The sequence below is a fragment of the Brachyistius frenatus genome, unplaced genomic scaffold (assembly GCF_029030835.1).
Source record: "Brachyistius frenatus isolate BFR_SWC_R1_liver_20210118 unplaced genomic scaffold, ASM2903083v1 Contig_107, whole genome shotgun sequence".
Lineage (NCBI taxonomy): Eukaryota > Metazoa > Chordata > Actinopteri > Embiotocidae > Brachyistius > Brachyistius frenatus.
The window spans coordinates 622,897-638,718 of NW_027210706.1; the positions used below are offsets into that span (position 1 = coordinate 622,897).

At 38.7% G+C, this 15,822-nt stretch overlaps 1 protein-coding gene across 1 annotated transcript in view; it reads right to left on the bottom strand.

Moving 5' to 3' along the window:
• The window catches only part of aff2 (AF4/FMR2 family, member 2), a 149,274-nt gene that overhangs the window by 29,010 nt on the left and 104,442 nt on the right, over positions 1–15,822 (bottom strand). The window contains exons 11-15 of the mRNA XM_069712187.1: positions 3,499–3,616; positions 2,386–2,491; positions 2,128–2,278; positions 1,747–1,962; positions 443–647 (exon numbers count right to left, since the gene is read on the bottom strand). Of these exons, the coding sequence (XP_069568288.1) occupies positions 443–647; positions 1,747–1,962; positions 2,128–2,278; positions 2,386–2,491; positions 3,499–3,616 (796 nt within the window). The remainder of the gene's footprint in view (positions 1–442; positions 648–1,746; positions 1,963–2,127; positions 2,279–2,385; positions 2,492–3,498; positions 3,617–15,822) is intronic.

Sequence of the window (15,822 nt, forward strand, 5' to 3'; positions counted from 1 at the left end):
GTAATCTGTCACTTATTACATGTCATAAGTAACCATCAAACACTGCTCTGGACTCCTTTACATGCTGCTGTTTAAGCTTTAAACCACTGAAGTAAAGAAGAGCTCTATTTTCACATCCTGCATCCATTTCACTGCTATATTTGTTATAAAATCTTCCCTGTTCTTTTCTATATATGTCTTAGAGTGATTTTCTTTCTACCTTTTCTCAATGTTTTGCACTTTTGTCAAGTAATAATACATTTTCATGTTGTTGAGTTGTGTGACTGACAAATTATCTAGAGACTAAAATAAAGTGATCAGTACAGGATACATGGAAAATGTGTTCCATACAGTATGTGCAGGACTTGGTTTTGAACTGTATTCCAGATGTGTACAAGTGCAGGGAAATGGTCCGACTGTGCTTGAGTCATACACTCTAGTTGTCAAAACACACAAAACTAACCTGGTTTACACTGACAGCAGGCGCGGGCACAGGTGCTTGCTGTAGCGCTGCTGGTGGAGTGACTGTGTTGTTGTTGGAGGTGGTAGCACTGCGAGGTTCTTTCCTCGGAGCTGTTTTCCCACTGGGGGGTTTGCTTCGTGGCCTCGGGGGGTTCTGATGCTCCAGGGAGGGGGGAGGCAACAGGTCCTTCTCTCTCGCTGCAGGGCTGGCGGATGGAAATACAATAAGAGGACCTGAATTAGATTCACCCTTGAGCAAGGCACTGACGCCCAAGCTACGGATGTGCAGTTGTACACTGACAAACAGTCAGAGATAATGCTGGCTTTGACGAGCTCCAGGGGGTGAACGTGTGTTCAAATGAAAACATATAAGACAGCATGAAATAATTGAAAACAGCTTGCATTCAGATGAATTTGTTTGGATGTGGGAACCTTAAAATGGAAAGAAGGAGAGGAAGGAGTTTTTTTTCTTTTCTAATTTCTAATTAGCCTAACATCAAGACTGAGTTTGATGTGGTTTGCACTCAGTCTGAGCATTTTTCACCTCAGACATAGGAGGGACAGTCTTCAGGGGTTAGCTGCCAAAAAACTCTGAGATCCTCTGGAGCCTTTGTCAGCTCTCCATACTGTGGTAGTGTTAGGCAGGGTTCTACAGTACTTAAAAGTAATCGTAATAGTTATAATAATAACATGTATAATGGCAGTTATAATAGACAGCTACTAATCAGTAAATATGATGTTGCATTTGTCTTGTTCTCTTCAGAATCTCAGGCTGTAGTTGAAACGGAATGAGCAACTTCATCTTCTTGTTGTGTTTTTCTACAGATGTAGTTAAGACAAAAAGCATAACTAACTTCACTTTATTGATTAAAAGGGAGTTTTTTGTTTCATATATACACAATAAAGATGATGTCGTTTTACTGTTTAAAGTTATAAGCCATTCGTTTTCAGTGCCGCTTGTGGTTTAATCCTGTTTTAAAAGTAGATGTAAACTTTCTATTTCTAAAAATAGAATGTGAGGTTACCAAGGGGAGTGACCATTATTATTTTCATTGAAATACAATATATCCATGACTAAACATCTGCCATTTTTTATCCAGATAAATGAATAATTTTGCAGTGTTGATCTGTAGTAATAATTTAGGGAAATGTGACACTATCTCACATGAGAAACTGAGAAAACAGCCTGATCTTTTGTGTAAAGGAGGCCAAAAAGCTTTGCCAATAAATCAACATTCTTCATAATTCTGTTTGCTCTTTCATCCAAAACATAAAACAGCTGTAAGTTCCTCCCTTTCTTCGTACCTGTGCTGATTTGCTCTGCTCCATGTCTGGTTCTGATTATCCTCCACACTGTTTGACCTCTCGGTCCGTCTGGGCTGTTTTTTCCCTGTGGTGTTCCTCCTCGGAGTTGTGACCTCTGGCCCTGACAACAGGCCCGGCGACAGCCTCATCTTCGACCTCTGGCCCTCCCCTGAGAGCTTCTGGCTGAGCTTGGCCTTGGCCTTCTCTCTGCCCGGGCTGCACAGAGTAAACATGGATTTTTCTTTTATGGTTACAGACACATTTTTGTCAGTTGCAGCCAACAATTTATTCATCAATCTGTCAATGTTTCGTTCGTTCATTTATTCAACAGATCTTATTTAAAAAGTTACTCTGGCAGTCTTCCACACTTGTAGCACCTACCAGAAGGTGGTCCTCGTATCCTTGTGCTCCACTGTTGGTGCAGCTGGAACAGGGTTGCTGTTGGATCCACAGGGCTTGGTCTTGGCAGCTGTACCCACTCCTGCTGTTTCATTTCTTGGAGAGAAAGTCTCTGGACCCTGATTGATGGATCCTAAGCAGTGGACCGTTTGACCAGAGTAAGTATTTCTAATCAAACTGAAACATGTTCATCTAGTCCATCTGGTGTGTAGTTACTGAGAGACAAAGATATTTACTGACCTGAGCCATGATGTTCCTGCTGTGGGGGTACTAGGGGTTTGGTTTGAGCTTGGACTTTATTCAGCCAACTGTCCAACTGCCACTTGTTAGTAGAAGGGGGCTCTGGCTAGAGGAGGATAAAAACAACAAGTTGATAAATATTTCAGTAAATACATTCTACAACACCTATATCTTATTAGGACGTCATATCTGAAGTGTCAACATTTCACTTGGTCACAAACCCCTGAAAAACTCAAGGGAGGTTTGAAATGATGTTTTGAAAGGCTGCCAAAGTAATAAATCATTAAAAAGTGCTTCATTGATATTTAAAAACAACAATTTATTCTGTTTCTGTTTTGTGGATTATTGTGTCATAGCTGCCGCTGAGCTGTGCTGTATGCTAACCCTCGCATGTTTGGACCACCGTCACAATTTTCTTCCTCTTAATCTGTATTTTTCTCTGACTCTCTTCCAGTGTGTGTGACTGCATAAGCCTATTAAACCAGGAAGCGTAGAGTCATTAAAATAATGTGATAAATAATGTTATAATTTGTCTTTCTGCAGTTGGAGTTTTATGACATTCAGAAGACCATCGAGAGACTGTTTAATGCACAGACAGTCAGAGTCCCAGTGAATAATAGTGAATCAAGGGAGAGTAAAAAAGGCAATGAAAGTGCATCTGCCGCTTTACAAAATGTAAACAAAATTGGAGACACTTGTAAGAGATGAAGACACCCATGATATCAATATTTTTTTATCACTGAAATGATGAATGATTGTTAAAATGGAATTCTGCAGAGGAAGCTAATGCTAACTCTACCTTGGCAGAGTGGAAGCTGGCAAAACAAGATTTTGATAGCTGGCAAAAGTGAAACCTGTCATGATGACTCATGTACTGACTGATCTTCCCATTTATTTTACAGCACATTAAATCGAGTAGTTCTAGTTCTGGGACTATAATATTGTAGTTATAGTATGTTTTTCTCCCAAAAGAAAAATGTATTTGTTTGTTTGCCCAATTAACAACTTTGAGTTGAACTGCACTTAACCATTCCACATGATCATGTCATCCACTGTGCACACAGTTACTGCGAAGACGAATAGATACACACAAACACAGAGCTGTCATCCTACCTCCGGAGTGTTTGTGCGGGAGGCCTGATTATACTCGCTGTCACTGGAGCTGCTCTCTGACTCGTCTGTGTCAGACTCGGAGCTGCTCTCTGATTCACTGCTGCTCCCCGATGCACCGCTAAAAAAGAAAGAAAGACAGAAAGAAGGGAAGAAGGGGGAAGAGAAGCAACATGTCACAATACAACAAAACAAAAACAGTTTTACCAGACGCCGAGAAGCAGACCATTGGATGCTGTCACTTCCAATAGGTTTATATCAAAAAGTTTCACCACAAAGTTTCCCACTCTGTGGGACTAGACAGAGACGTCCACTTTCTCTTTTGCTGTTTGACATTAAATAAACCACCTGTTAACAGTGTCCGACAGAAACAAAAAGAATTCACATAGCAAATTCCAAACACAAGATTCCTCTTTATGCCGATGATGTTTGACTTTATCTTCAAGGGCCCACAGATTCACCAAAGGGAATAGTCAGCCTTATGAACCATTAAATAAAATACACCATAACACCATAAACAGGTCTAATCAGTCACACTTTCAATCTCACCACTATTCTCCTTCCATGAACTCTGTCAACCTGAATAAACAAATTCAAATCTGGAAAAAAAGGTGACAAGGTTTTAAAATTCTGGGCGAACCTCTTACTCTCCATCTCAAGTCTCTTATGTCTTGTTATTGATTCCAAACGTTGTGCAACCGAATAGACTTAAATGCTAAATTCACTTTTCTACTGGAAAAAATAAAAAATATTTGTTCACTAATTGTTTTTTTTCACACTCAACTTTGGATGGTGAAACAAAAAGCAAAAACATCTTAGAAATGCCCTGCATATGTTATTTTTATATACATGTATATAGACTGTATCTATACATGGTTCACAACCCTTAATGGACTTTAGCCTGATGGATTGTTTACAAATGTAAGTGGCATGTGTGGAAGTGTTTTCTTCACAGCTATTGAATGAAGCCCTGCAGTCCTCACTGACTCATTGCATTTTTTTTTTTAATTTTTTTTTTTTTTTACTCATCCTGCCAGGCAGTTTCTACTTCAGAAGTAGTCATAGATCAGTGTCAGAAGTTATTAGAGGTTCCCGCCAGGTCACAGCTTTCTGTCTTGCTCCTTTTTTGTTCGACGGCTTTGGTGTCACAATCTTAGCTCCCTAGTAGTCTAGTTTGAATAAGATGAGCTGTGAGCTGAGACTGTTTGCCATTCCAATGAAGTGGTAAGAAGAGCACTGGACAATTATCATATGTTTGGTGGAGACTTATACAGTACAGTCTCAGTTCACAACACCGTATGTTACTCTTACTAATGATCTTTGGTTAATTCTTGTGGGGAAATTTCCAGGTGGTGCAGTTGGATGTTCATTTCATTCTGCCTCGTCTTTGCATACATCCCGACTTAACACAACCACCAGGAACATAACAAATCTTCACCACAACTTTCAAAACAACACATTATTCTAATTTATGGATTTACTGTTAACGAAGATGGAAACATTTATCTTCAGTTACCAAAACAAGATAATAATCTCCTCCTCCTACTAACATAACATCATGCTCTTAAGAAAAGTAAAACTCTCCGAGCTGTATAAATTAATCTTTTTTCCTTTCTGTTTTTTTTTTTCATTTCAGCAGTTTTTAAGACAAGGATAATAATCAGAGAAGCCAACCACCTTGTAGCAGATTCACTAAACAGCATCAGACAGAGAATATAATAAAATGGCTATTAATAAACGCGTAAACACTGCGTTCTGAACCTGTTCAATTGTCTCATCTTCTCTGGTGCTTCGGCTGGCCTTGTGTTCATCCATCCTTCCACAGTGCTTTAAATGGCCTCCTGGAGGCAATACACCAGCTCGGCCGAACTTAAGAATACACACAAACGCACACGCACACACAGAAATTGCAATTATGTGTAGTTCTCTTTGTGGGTGTATGTGTGTGTGAGTGTGCACGTAATTTCAGTTCAAGGCTGCCATCACAGCAGGCACCAATCTGTGTGAGCAGTCAAGCAGCAAATCCATCAACTGTTCCTCAGGCAACACACACACACACACACACACACACACACACACACACACACACACACACACACACACACACACACACACACACACACACACACACACACACACACACACAGTGACAGATACTGTATGAATGCAGTCTCTGCCCTGTTTTTCTTCTTCTATCATTACTCATGTATTGTCTGTCTCCCCTTTCCTCTCTCTTTCAATTTCAATTAAATTTTCAACTCCGTTTGCTCTACTAGCATCCCAGTTGAAACAATATTGGCAAAGCGTTGAGTTAAATCCCTGTTTACATGTTTGTGTGTATGTGTGTCCTTATACTTTATGCATTCCCAGCCAGTTGTGTGTTTGTAAAACATTGAAGCAGTTTCAGAAAATATTTTGCACCAATACAAGAAAACTAGATATGTTTTTATTTTACTGAACAATGCAATACCTACAGAGAATAGCAATATGTTTTCTAAGTTTTTGTTTTGTCTTTCATTGCTTATGCCTGGCTGGTAAATCAGAATCAAAATAAAACAAGACATGAGTCAGCAATACAATTCCCCATTCAATAAATGTTTTCCTCAATCCATTCAGCTCTTCCTTTTAGCAGCATCATTTTAATTTCCTTCATCCACATTATTCCTGTGACCGGGGGAAAATGTATTGACGAGGCCAAGTGAATTCAGACAAAGATTCAGTCTGTATATCACTGCTGACAGGGCGAGGAGACACAACAGGAGTGCCAAAGACAACCCTGTACCATATTAAACAATGGTCATACCATCATCAGTGCAATTACTTAAGTTTTAAATATACAAAGTATTAACATATTTGTATTGACCACTTGGAGGCAGCATGATAAGCTGTGAACAAACAAGTTGACATGTTATCACATTAACAGTTGATATGGTGAACATGTCAACAAACAGTTGCCCATTAAAAACAACCAGCCTTAAGTCCTTCATTTTGATGATTTTAAGTCATCTTTTAACTGTATTTTTGGTCTCCACCCACTCCTGAAACAAATATTTGGCTCTTTTGATGCTAAATGCTCTGTTTTTTTCATGAGCTAATCTTCTCTGTTTGCCATTTGGTGCTGAAGGCAGGATGTGTATGGCGGCTTTGTCAGAGATTTTTAGTGGAGAATATCTGTCTGCTGCTCTTGAAAAGGAGGTGAAGGAGGAGAACTGGACAGTTCAGAGAGTGATCATTTTCTGCGGGGTTATCACCGAAAGTGACACCCTTCGCACATATTTCACAAGCACGTTATCAAAGTTACAAATATTAGCTAATGCAGCTTCAAACATACCATAGTGGATATAATACATACAGATATGATAGATTAGAGAGGAAGAATTTTAAAATTTGTACATTGAACTTCAGAAAAATCATTCACTCGTTAACTCATTCCCTACTCTCTATACAATAGACACTCTGTATCTTAGTCTATGATCGGCAGGAAATTAGGATTTCATAGCAATCAATTATTTTGTGTCAGCGCTGATTAATCAATTCAATGCCCCAACTGATAACTGTAGAGTCATACAATGATAATGTTTGCATCTATAAAATTGCAACGAATACTGTGCAGGGTGATGGACACTGTTTTCTTCACATTGGTGTGATTTTTAAATTGTGCATACATGACACACACAGTTGGTGATTAAAAATCAAATAATGAATCAGTCAATTGCCAGATAATTACTATTTTGATAACAAAATTATGTTTTTTATTTTCTTTAATTATATCTTTATCATCTGTTTTAATTTTTATAAATCTCAGAATTGTTATTGAATATTAATATTTTTAGGAAATGTCAAATATTTTCTATTATGAGCTTTTCGAATCGAGGATATTTGCCTTTTTTTAAGTAAACATAATAACACAAAATTGTTTAAATTTGTTCAGATGAAAGAAGGCATTTAAAGATGTCACTGTGGTCTGTGGGAAAGTATTAAAGGCAAGTTACATTTTTTCTGTTATTTCAGACAAAATAATCGATGAATTGAAAAATGTATCTGCAGATTCAGTTATAGTAAAAGTAATTGTTTATTGATACTCTTTCTCTTTCAACATATTCTCGGGTTTTCCTAGTTTTTCCACATATTGATGTTTTTGTTTGGCAGCAGGGTTGTTTCTGAAGTATCTGTTTATGTTGGACTGTCCTGTGTTCTGTCCATCAGCAGCTATGACAGTTTGTTAAGAAAATTAGGTGTAGTCTGACAAATTATGTGCTGAAATAACTGAGAAATGACATTCTTGGGTCAGGATTGTCAAACATTGTTTCATTCTCTTTTTAAATTTTTTTTTTTTTTTTTTTTTTCAAGAACAGTCTGTTTATGCATGAATTACTGGAGGACCGAGGTAGAAATGCCAGACAGATGGTGATAGCAGACATATCCCGGAGTAATGTCTAGGTCTCCTTTTTATGTCCCTTATTGGCTTTAAAGAATCTTTTGATGTGTAACTAAAGGGAACCAAGTGTCCTGTGTGTGAGTCAGCAGCAGCTCTCTCTTGCAGGGGAGGCTCATTAGTATTATTGGTTCGAATCCAAAAGATCCAGTCTGCGGTGCAACTGCAGTATTGGACTCTTTATTCATCTATCAAATGGACAAGTTTCTGGATGGACATATGAGGCAAACATCTAATCAAGTCTCTGTTGTTTTGAACAGCAGCAGACAGCGTAACATGAGGCTGCCACCTGCTCGACCTCCAAATGTCTTTACTTTGCAAAATAGGGCGGGAGCCATGATTTTAAGAATACCGAGTTCACAAGACAAAGAATCTGGTCACCAAAGTCTCGTTATTTTTCTTCTTTTAATCAGGGTTTTTTTTCTTTTTCGGGGGATTGGGGTGAGATGTTTCATAGGGAGCCCCCGAAGGGTTATGGTGATAATTTTGTGAGGACTACTTTTGTGTTACCTCACAATGCTTTTCTTCTTCCATTCACTCTGAGCCACGTGTCTGTTTGCATTCAGCTGGTCTGGTCCTTATGAAACAGTAGTGTGTTGGTCCATTTTAGCTGTAACCTGCTTCCAGTTAAAGGAAACACACATATTATGGGAAGGAGAGATGTTGTGACACATTGTGATGCTCTTTCATTTAAAAAGGCCGATGTCCGACAGTATTCGGCTTGTTGTGAGCAGAGCTGCAGCTGTTGTGCCCGCTGTGAGAGAAGGATATTGTTGGCTGGATATAGTTTGGACTTTGGCTGCTGCTGTGGTTCAATGTGGAGTGTTATGTACAAGTGAACGAAAGAAGAAAAGTATTGCGAGGTAACCCAAAACATATTGGGAGGGAACGCAAAAGTAGAGTAAAAATCTCGCCATGACCCTTCGGGGGCTCTGTAGGTTCATACTAGCTGCTCAGTTATATTTTCTACACGTTTATTTTAATTGGTTTCTTTTCAAGTCGACAGCGCTAACAAACTGAACATAAAACACTACTCCAAAGATTTTGTCTCTGTTTTCCCAGTAATTACTTTTAGTTACTAGTTGCTTACATAACCGTCTAAATGCTGTTTCATCGACCAATCTGCATAAAATTACACTGGAAAAAGTGCTGGATCTTAGAAAAAAAAAGTCTGATAACCGTATAGGTAATCCCCTGAGATTATTATAACCCCCAAAAATTCCAAAATATTACAGAAGACATGACCTCAGTATCCCCAACTGGATACTTATTTTTTTCAGACAAAAGCCGCTTAGAGAACAAAAGCTGGCATTTATTTTTCCTGGAGAATATTGATGAGACGGGATTCTCCCCCACTCGATTCAAATTGATTGAGAGTGGATGTGCAGAGAGTCTTCAGTTTATCACATATACAGTCTAACTGTTTCTCCTTTTGCCACAAAAAATAATACTATTTGGAGGACGCTTAAAACTAAAGCACCTTATTGTTTGATGAGTGCCTACATTGTAACTCAGGGAAACAAATCACTTCCCCTGGTGGGCTAGCTCACATTGTCGATAAAACATTTTGGCAAGAAATCAAGGCGAGAGCAAACATGAGCTGAGTGTCTGCTGTATAGATGTACACTGTTCTCACTTGTCATTAGTGCTGGATAAGAGAGGACTTCTGCGAGTGCCGAGCTTCGCTATGTATGAATCCGTCTGCGGCCTTAAGCAGTGCATAGAGGAATGAATGATTTAAGTCTGCCTGCATGACTTTTTTTATTCACTGTCTTGTTATTGGATGTTTACGACATGAAATGTCTCTTTTAAGCTCCAATAGAAAATCTGACAGACTGTACATGGTAGACAAAATAGTGCAAGGGGCATCTAATACATTTGATGGTTGGTTTTTTTATGGTGTTTCATTTCATCCCTTCATTTGCCAAAAGATAAAACTGACTGGAAGCATGAGGGGAGTTTATATTTCCCACACTGATAAGTTTGTCTTTATTGTCTAAGCAGCGCTGTGTGAAGTTAAAGGGAAGCGTGAGTGTCTCCTGCTCTCAATGGGATTTTCAGTTGAGCGCTCTCTTGCCTATTTTATTCTGGCAACACAAACAGTATGTGTTGGAGGAACGAGATGAAAGGAGATGAGTATGTGTGTGAAAGCATTACATCTGGCTCGCTTTCCTCCTCTATTCTCAGGAATCAGCCGTCAGCTGTCAAAAAAAAAATTATGTCGTAGTTGGTGCCAAATTAAAATGCAACACCACCTGGTGCAATCTGACAGATCGGCTTTAACTGGACATTTCGGGAACATTTCTAAGATGTTTAGCTGAAGTTAAGACATGTAAACTTCAGGCAGGAGTGAATTTAAATATCTTGATGAATGATTTGATGGACATCGAGTTACGATAGTGTTTGTTTTAAATACATTGTTCTTGTAGTCAGTTAGAAATGATAAAACATAATGCATTTGTGGTTGAAGTACAACAGTGAAGTGCAGCTCTTTATCCGAGACTTTCCTCCTCCAAAAAAACGACCTTTGGTTCAAGCAGCTTATTACAACCCACAATTCAACCATTCTGCTGAAGTTATTGTTACATTCAGCGGTTCTGCTTCAGAGTATTAACTTTTAATTACATTTTTTAATTCATCGCCTAACTTTACGATTTAAAGTTAAAAGACCTCAAGTGGTCACATAAATAAAAACAATGTGGTGTCTTGGAGAGGTGATGCATGCAGATGACTTCTTTCTATTGAGAGTTTTTCCTTGTCAGGAAGAAGAAAGTTTGATGATTGATTTGATACGAATGCGAACTTGAGTGCAGCAGTCGGGAGAGATTTTTAAAATCACCATGTTGTTGTCATGACAACAACGGTTGTGACCATTGTTACCTTTCCATTTCCAGGAGTCGGGATATTTTTTTGAAGTCACGTTTATTGTTGTCATGATGAAAAAGGTTGCACAGCGCTGGTTGCGAGATACTGGTGTTCGCTTTCCGTTTCCAACCACAAGTCAGGAGAGATTTTTAAATCTGTCTTTAATGTTGCCGTTGTGATGAAAGTTGCATAATTTTAAGTAACTTCAACTTAACACGTGGTTCAAGTCATCGTTTTAACCCAAATTATAATTTTTCCCAAATTCAAAGTTGTTTTTTTGCCACCCATGGAACTGCTCTGATACTATCTACTGCTGAAGTCCCTTGTCATTCAGTACCAAGTTTCGATATGTAGGCTAAATCCACACAAACGTGTTTTTGTTTTTAAACACATCACTTCTGCTGTATTAACACATGAGTAGATCTTATCAGCATCAGTGAGCCACAGGGGTTACCATACTTAGATAAAATCCCTCTTTTACCTTTGGTAAATCTTATATTAGAACACTTTATTTCATTGTTTTCATAGTTATTTTTGGCCACATATCTGTCCGAGTTACGCTCACTACAGTGAGTGGACAGTGGACAGTGTGCACAGCCAGCAGGGTACTATCTAATGTTGGGGACATTGGTAAACTGTCCACTGAAAAATAATTCATGCAATTATAAGCTTTTTCCGCCCCAATAGTGTAGAACATAAAGACCTATATATATATATGTATATATATATATAAATAACATTCAGAGTATAGTTGAGTTATATTAAAGGCATTTTCCTCTTCAGTGTTTGACATTGGTGACTTTCTGTTCTTTTCTGTATCTTATGCATCAAGCCTGTTGTGCTTATTTAGGACACAGAGCTCTCTATTTATTGTGTGTATGCCTGTGTCAATGTTGCATAAGTAACACAGATAAGACTTACAAAATAGCCTTTGTCAGATCTTCAGGCTCCAACAGAAGCTTTGGTGTCTGTCTGTTTGTTTGTGTGATAAAATCACAAGCACAACAGGGGAAATGAAAGCCTCACAGCCTTGACAAAATGATCTGTTGGTTTGATACGTCCAGTGGGCCTCACAAGATCCACATGACACCCACATACTTAAAGGCTGCTGCAGAGCTACGCTTATGTCTAGAGTGACTGCACGAAGCTGCCAGTATTTATGGTTGGAAACACAGAAAAGGTCAAGAGGGGAACTGGCTTACATCACACCTGAGACACAGTTCAGTTATGTCATCAGGTAAAAGGGCATCATCTTAAAGTTTCAAACTTTGACTGCTGAAACACTTTAAATGGATGCTTTTAGTGTTTGTCCCTTTGTTCCTGGTAACAATCAATGAATAAAACATTATAAACTGCAGCTCAAAATGTAACACTTGAAAGTTAATTTCTGACCTTGAAAACAACAATCAAAAATCATCTTACCTCAAAGTCTTAATCTAGCTTTTTCCAGAGCGTTTAACTACATGAGTGCACTTCTAAAAGCCCTTGAGTGGAGGGTTTTTGCTCTGTTGTCAGGGAGGATTATTGATAGCTGTTTTCATTAGGTTGCTAATTAGCTAGTAGCACAATTTAGCAAAGCAATAACTCTGTTTCCTAACATGGTGATGGTTAGAGAAATATCATGCCCTTGGTTAAATGTTGAAAACAGAATAAGTCGTGTTTACTGTGCTTTTTATGCTCATCAACAACGCTGACCACCTTTGTGCAACTGCTCTGCAATGCTGATAGCACCTTTTCAAACTGGAATAGGAATATAATTTATGTAGTAATCATAACACCTTGGTAAGGTACTTAGTGGCATATTTTGGCACATAACTGGGAAACTGCATTTGGGTTAAAAGATGTTGATAGTTATACAACACTGGGCCCCTGGGTGCAGACATGTGCACGCCCCTCCACCATCTCTACTACAGATGAGAAAGACCACCAGACTGAAAGAGACACAACACAACCACACACCACATAGCTGTGTTGTTTATAGCCGTTTTGTCTCAAAGTGTGTATCTTTCAGAGGTTTTGTAGTTGTTTCATGACTCTTTTGAGACAAATTGCATCTGGTTACAGCTAATTTGCATCTCTTTATATCTGTTTTGAGTATCTTTGTAACCTTTTACATCTCTTTGTGGTCGTATCATGATTTTGGTCATTTTGCATCCCCTTGTTGTCATTTTGTGTTTCATTTGTGTATTTTGTGTCCTTTTTTGGATATTTTGCTGGCACAGACCAGTAGCCCCCTGGGAACTTGGACACCTGGGCCTGTTCCCAGCAGGCACATTCAGTTCAGATTCATGGTTGGTCCTGATAAAGGATATGAGGAGCATTTTTCCTCTTTTCTTTGATGCTATGAATGTTCAACCATGACTTGAGTGAAGGTCTTTATTACCACCTGTATGTATTGATTGTGTCCTGAAGCCTCTTCTCTCCCTCTAAGACACTTCCGCCTCAACTGTCACTGCTCTTCTCTTAAAACTGTACTTCTGAAATATGTCTGACTTTATATTCCATCCAAGGTCATTGGAAACACATTTACAGGGTCGTCGAACATCTCTATTATTTTACTATTTATTTTAGATTATTTATTAAACTACCCTGACATCATTTTGTGAAAAGAATAAATCAACGAAAAAGGCAAAATTCAAGAAGGATTACGATAAAGAACTATTTTTCACTTTAGAAATTTATATTTTTAACAGTAGTGACAAATTACAGAAAACTCATGTTGGATTCATAAAGCAGATCTTCATTGTTTTTACACTATTTTACACAAAACAAAAACTGATATTAACGTTTGCAGAAATTGTTGCTTAATTAGTATCAAATTAGTTTTAGCAATATTGTTTTTGGTGGTATGTCCTATCCATGTATTGATTACCTGGACATTAATTATAGTTAATTATATTCAATCCTGTATACAGAGAGTTCTACTTCTCATACATGATTTTCAGAGAAGCGACACACTGTATTTTTCTACAATCATTATATTCTCCTCTTTGCTCTCTTCTAAATCCTCCGGGGTCGAACTGTGTAACACTGTTCAGTTTGGACTCTGTCACCGTTAATTAGGCAGCAGGAATTGAACATAAGGAGGACAATCACCATACAATACACAGTTGCAGATTTTTTTTTTAATGTTGCAATTGCTTCCACTGTGAAACCGAATTGATCAGCCTCTGTGGACAATGGAGCGGATGGCTTGGGGCCAGACAGGCCATGGCTCAGATAAACTGCAGCCAGTTGAGACAAAATGTAGCTGAGTGTGAGAAAGGGGGATCATGCTGAACAGGTAAATATAGCTACCTAAAATAACTGAAGAGCTGAGTGAAAATATGTAAAATTCTGACGGTGTTATTGGATTGTGAAGTGAAGATGTGGAGGCCATCTGGGCTCAGTTCATCTGTCATCTTATCATCTGCCTTCAGCTCACTGCTTCTGCCCTCCACTTGGCAGAGCTTCGTGCTGCACAGCTGGCTTTACAATCTCCCTCTGTCTGCCTCTCAATCATGTGTGTGTACACTCCAGCATGTGCGCTTGTGTGTTTATGTGCCTACTTGGATGTGTGCTTGTTTACCTTCCTCAGACCTGTGTGCAAACCTGTAATTTATGGAGCACTTCGACAGGATTTAAGAAAGTTAGTCTACTGCAGTAAACCAAGTGCATTAAACTATCTGACCCACTAACAAAACCCTGGTGCAAAATTGTATCAGTAGTGGCTGAGTACAATTCAGACACCAATCAATAATCACTGGAAGTTAAATTAACGATGTTGAGGAATATGGTTTATTATAAAGACGGATGGTAAGGAATATCCTTATCATCATCATTTTCATTGCAATCATTATTTTCGAGTTTATCACCCATATTATGAGCTGAAACTCTTCATTCAGTAACACACTCCTGAGTCTGTCACCTGCTGGAAACCCAATTTGAACTTAAATGTGGACATTTTCTGAATGTTATAAAGATGAGCATTTTTAAAGACAGACCTCTACAGTTTATAATGCCCAGTGCTACTTTCATTTTGGGCTATTTTTGATATTTACTTTTATATTGTCTTGTTTCTAATATATCCTTAAGGGAGTAAAAGTTTTATACTTTAAAACTGCAGGTAATGTAAAGATAATATATCTTATGTATGACTGTAATTATATTAACTATTATATTTTACTACTTGTATTTGTTACACATCTGCTATCTTTACTTCATCTGTCATTCAGGACTTTCCCAATACCTTTCATGAGTAACTATTCCAAGTTACGTAGCTTGATCAACACAAGCACCTGTGTTACACGTAGTTTTGTGACCACTGTTATGTGCACAGTTGCTATTTCACCGTGGACCTGAAACTTGAGCAGAGCTTACATCAAATTTTGTGTCACATTTTTGGTGGACAAAAGAATGGTGCCAAATCTGGCGAGTCCCCGACTCGCCAGATTTGGCACCATTCTTTTTGTGGGGACCAATGACTGTGTTGTTGTAAGACAGGAACTTGTGTGTTTTCAGTACGCTGTGAGGAGCCACTTTGTCATGTTGGACAATCCAATTGCCTTTGCGCCAAAGTTCAGGGTGTCGGCGCTAAATGTTTTTCCTCAGATCCCTCCGAATGTCTAATTCAGTTGGTGTAGACAGTCTGACGCTGAGGGATGAATTCACAGTGGTGTCCACCTGGTTGCGCTCCTGACCTGACGTGCCTTTTTCGGTCTTGGACAGTGATGTTCTGCTCCCCCTAAAATGCAAATGTCACTAAAAACACCTCGCCTGGCTCTCTAGAACAGCTCATTGCCGATGTTGAAATCACAAATGTGCATGTACCAGTGGTCATAGAAAGATGTGTAAAACCAGTACTGATGTTTATGAAGCGATGCACCTTGGAATACTTACTCATGAAGGTTATTGCACCCACCCCTGCTGTGTGCACATCACTGAGCTTTGCTCTGTTTGTGCAACAGTAACAGTCTTGGTTGTAAATGCATTAATTAGAGGAGACATTGGGGGGGGGGGGTATCTGCGTTTCAGGGCTGCACACGAGC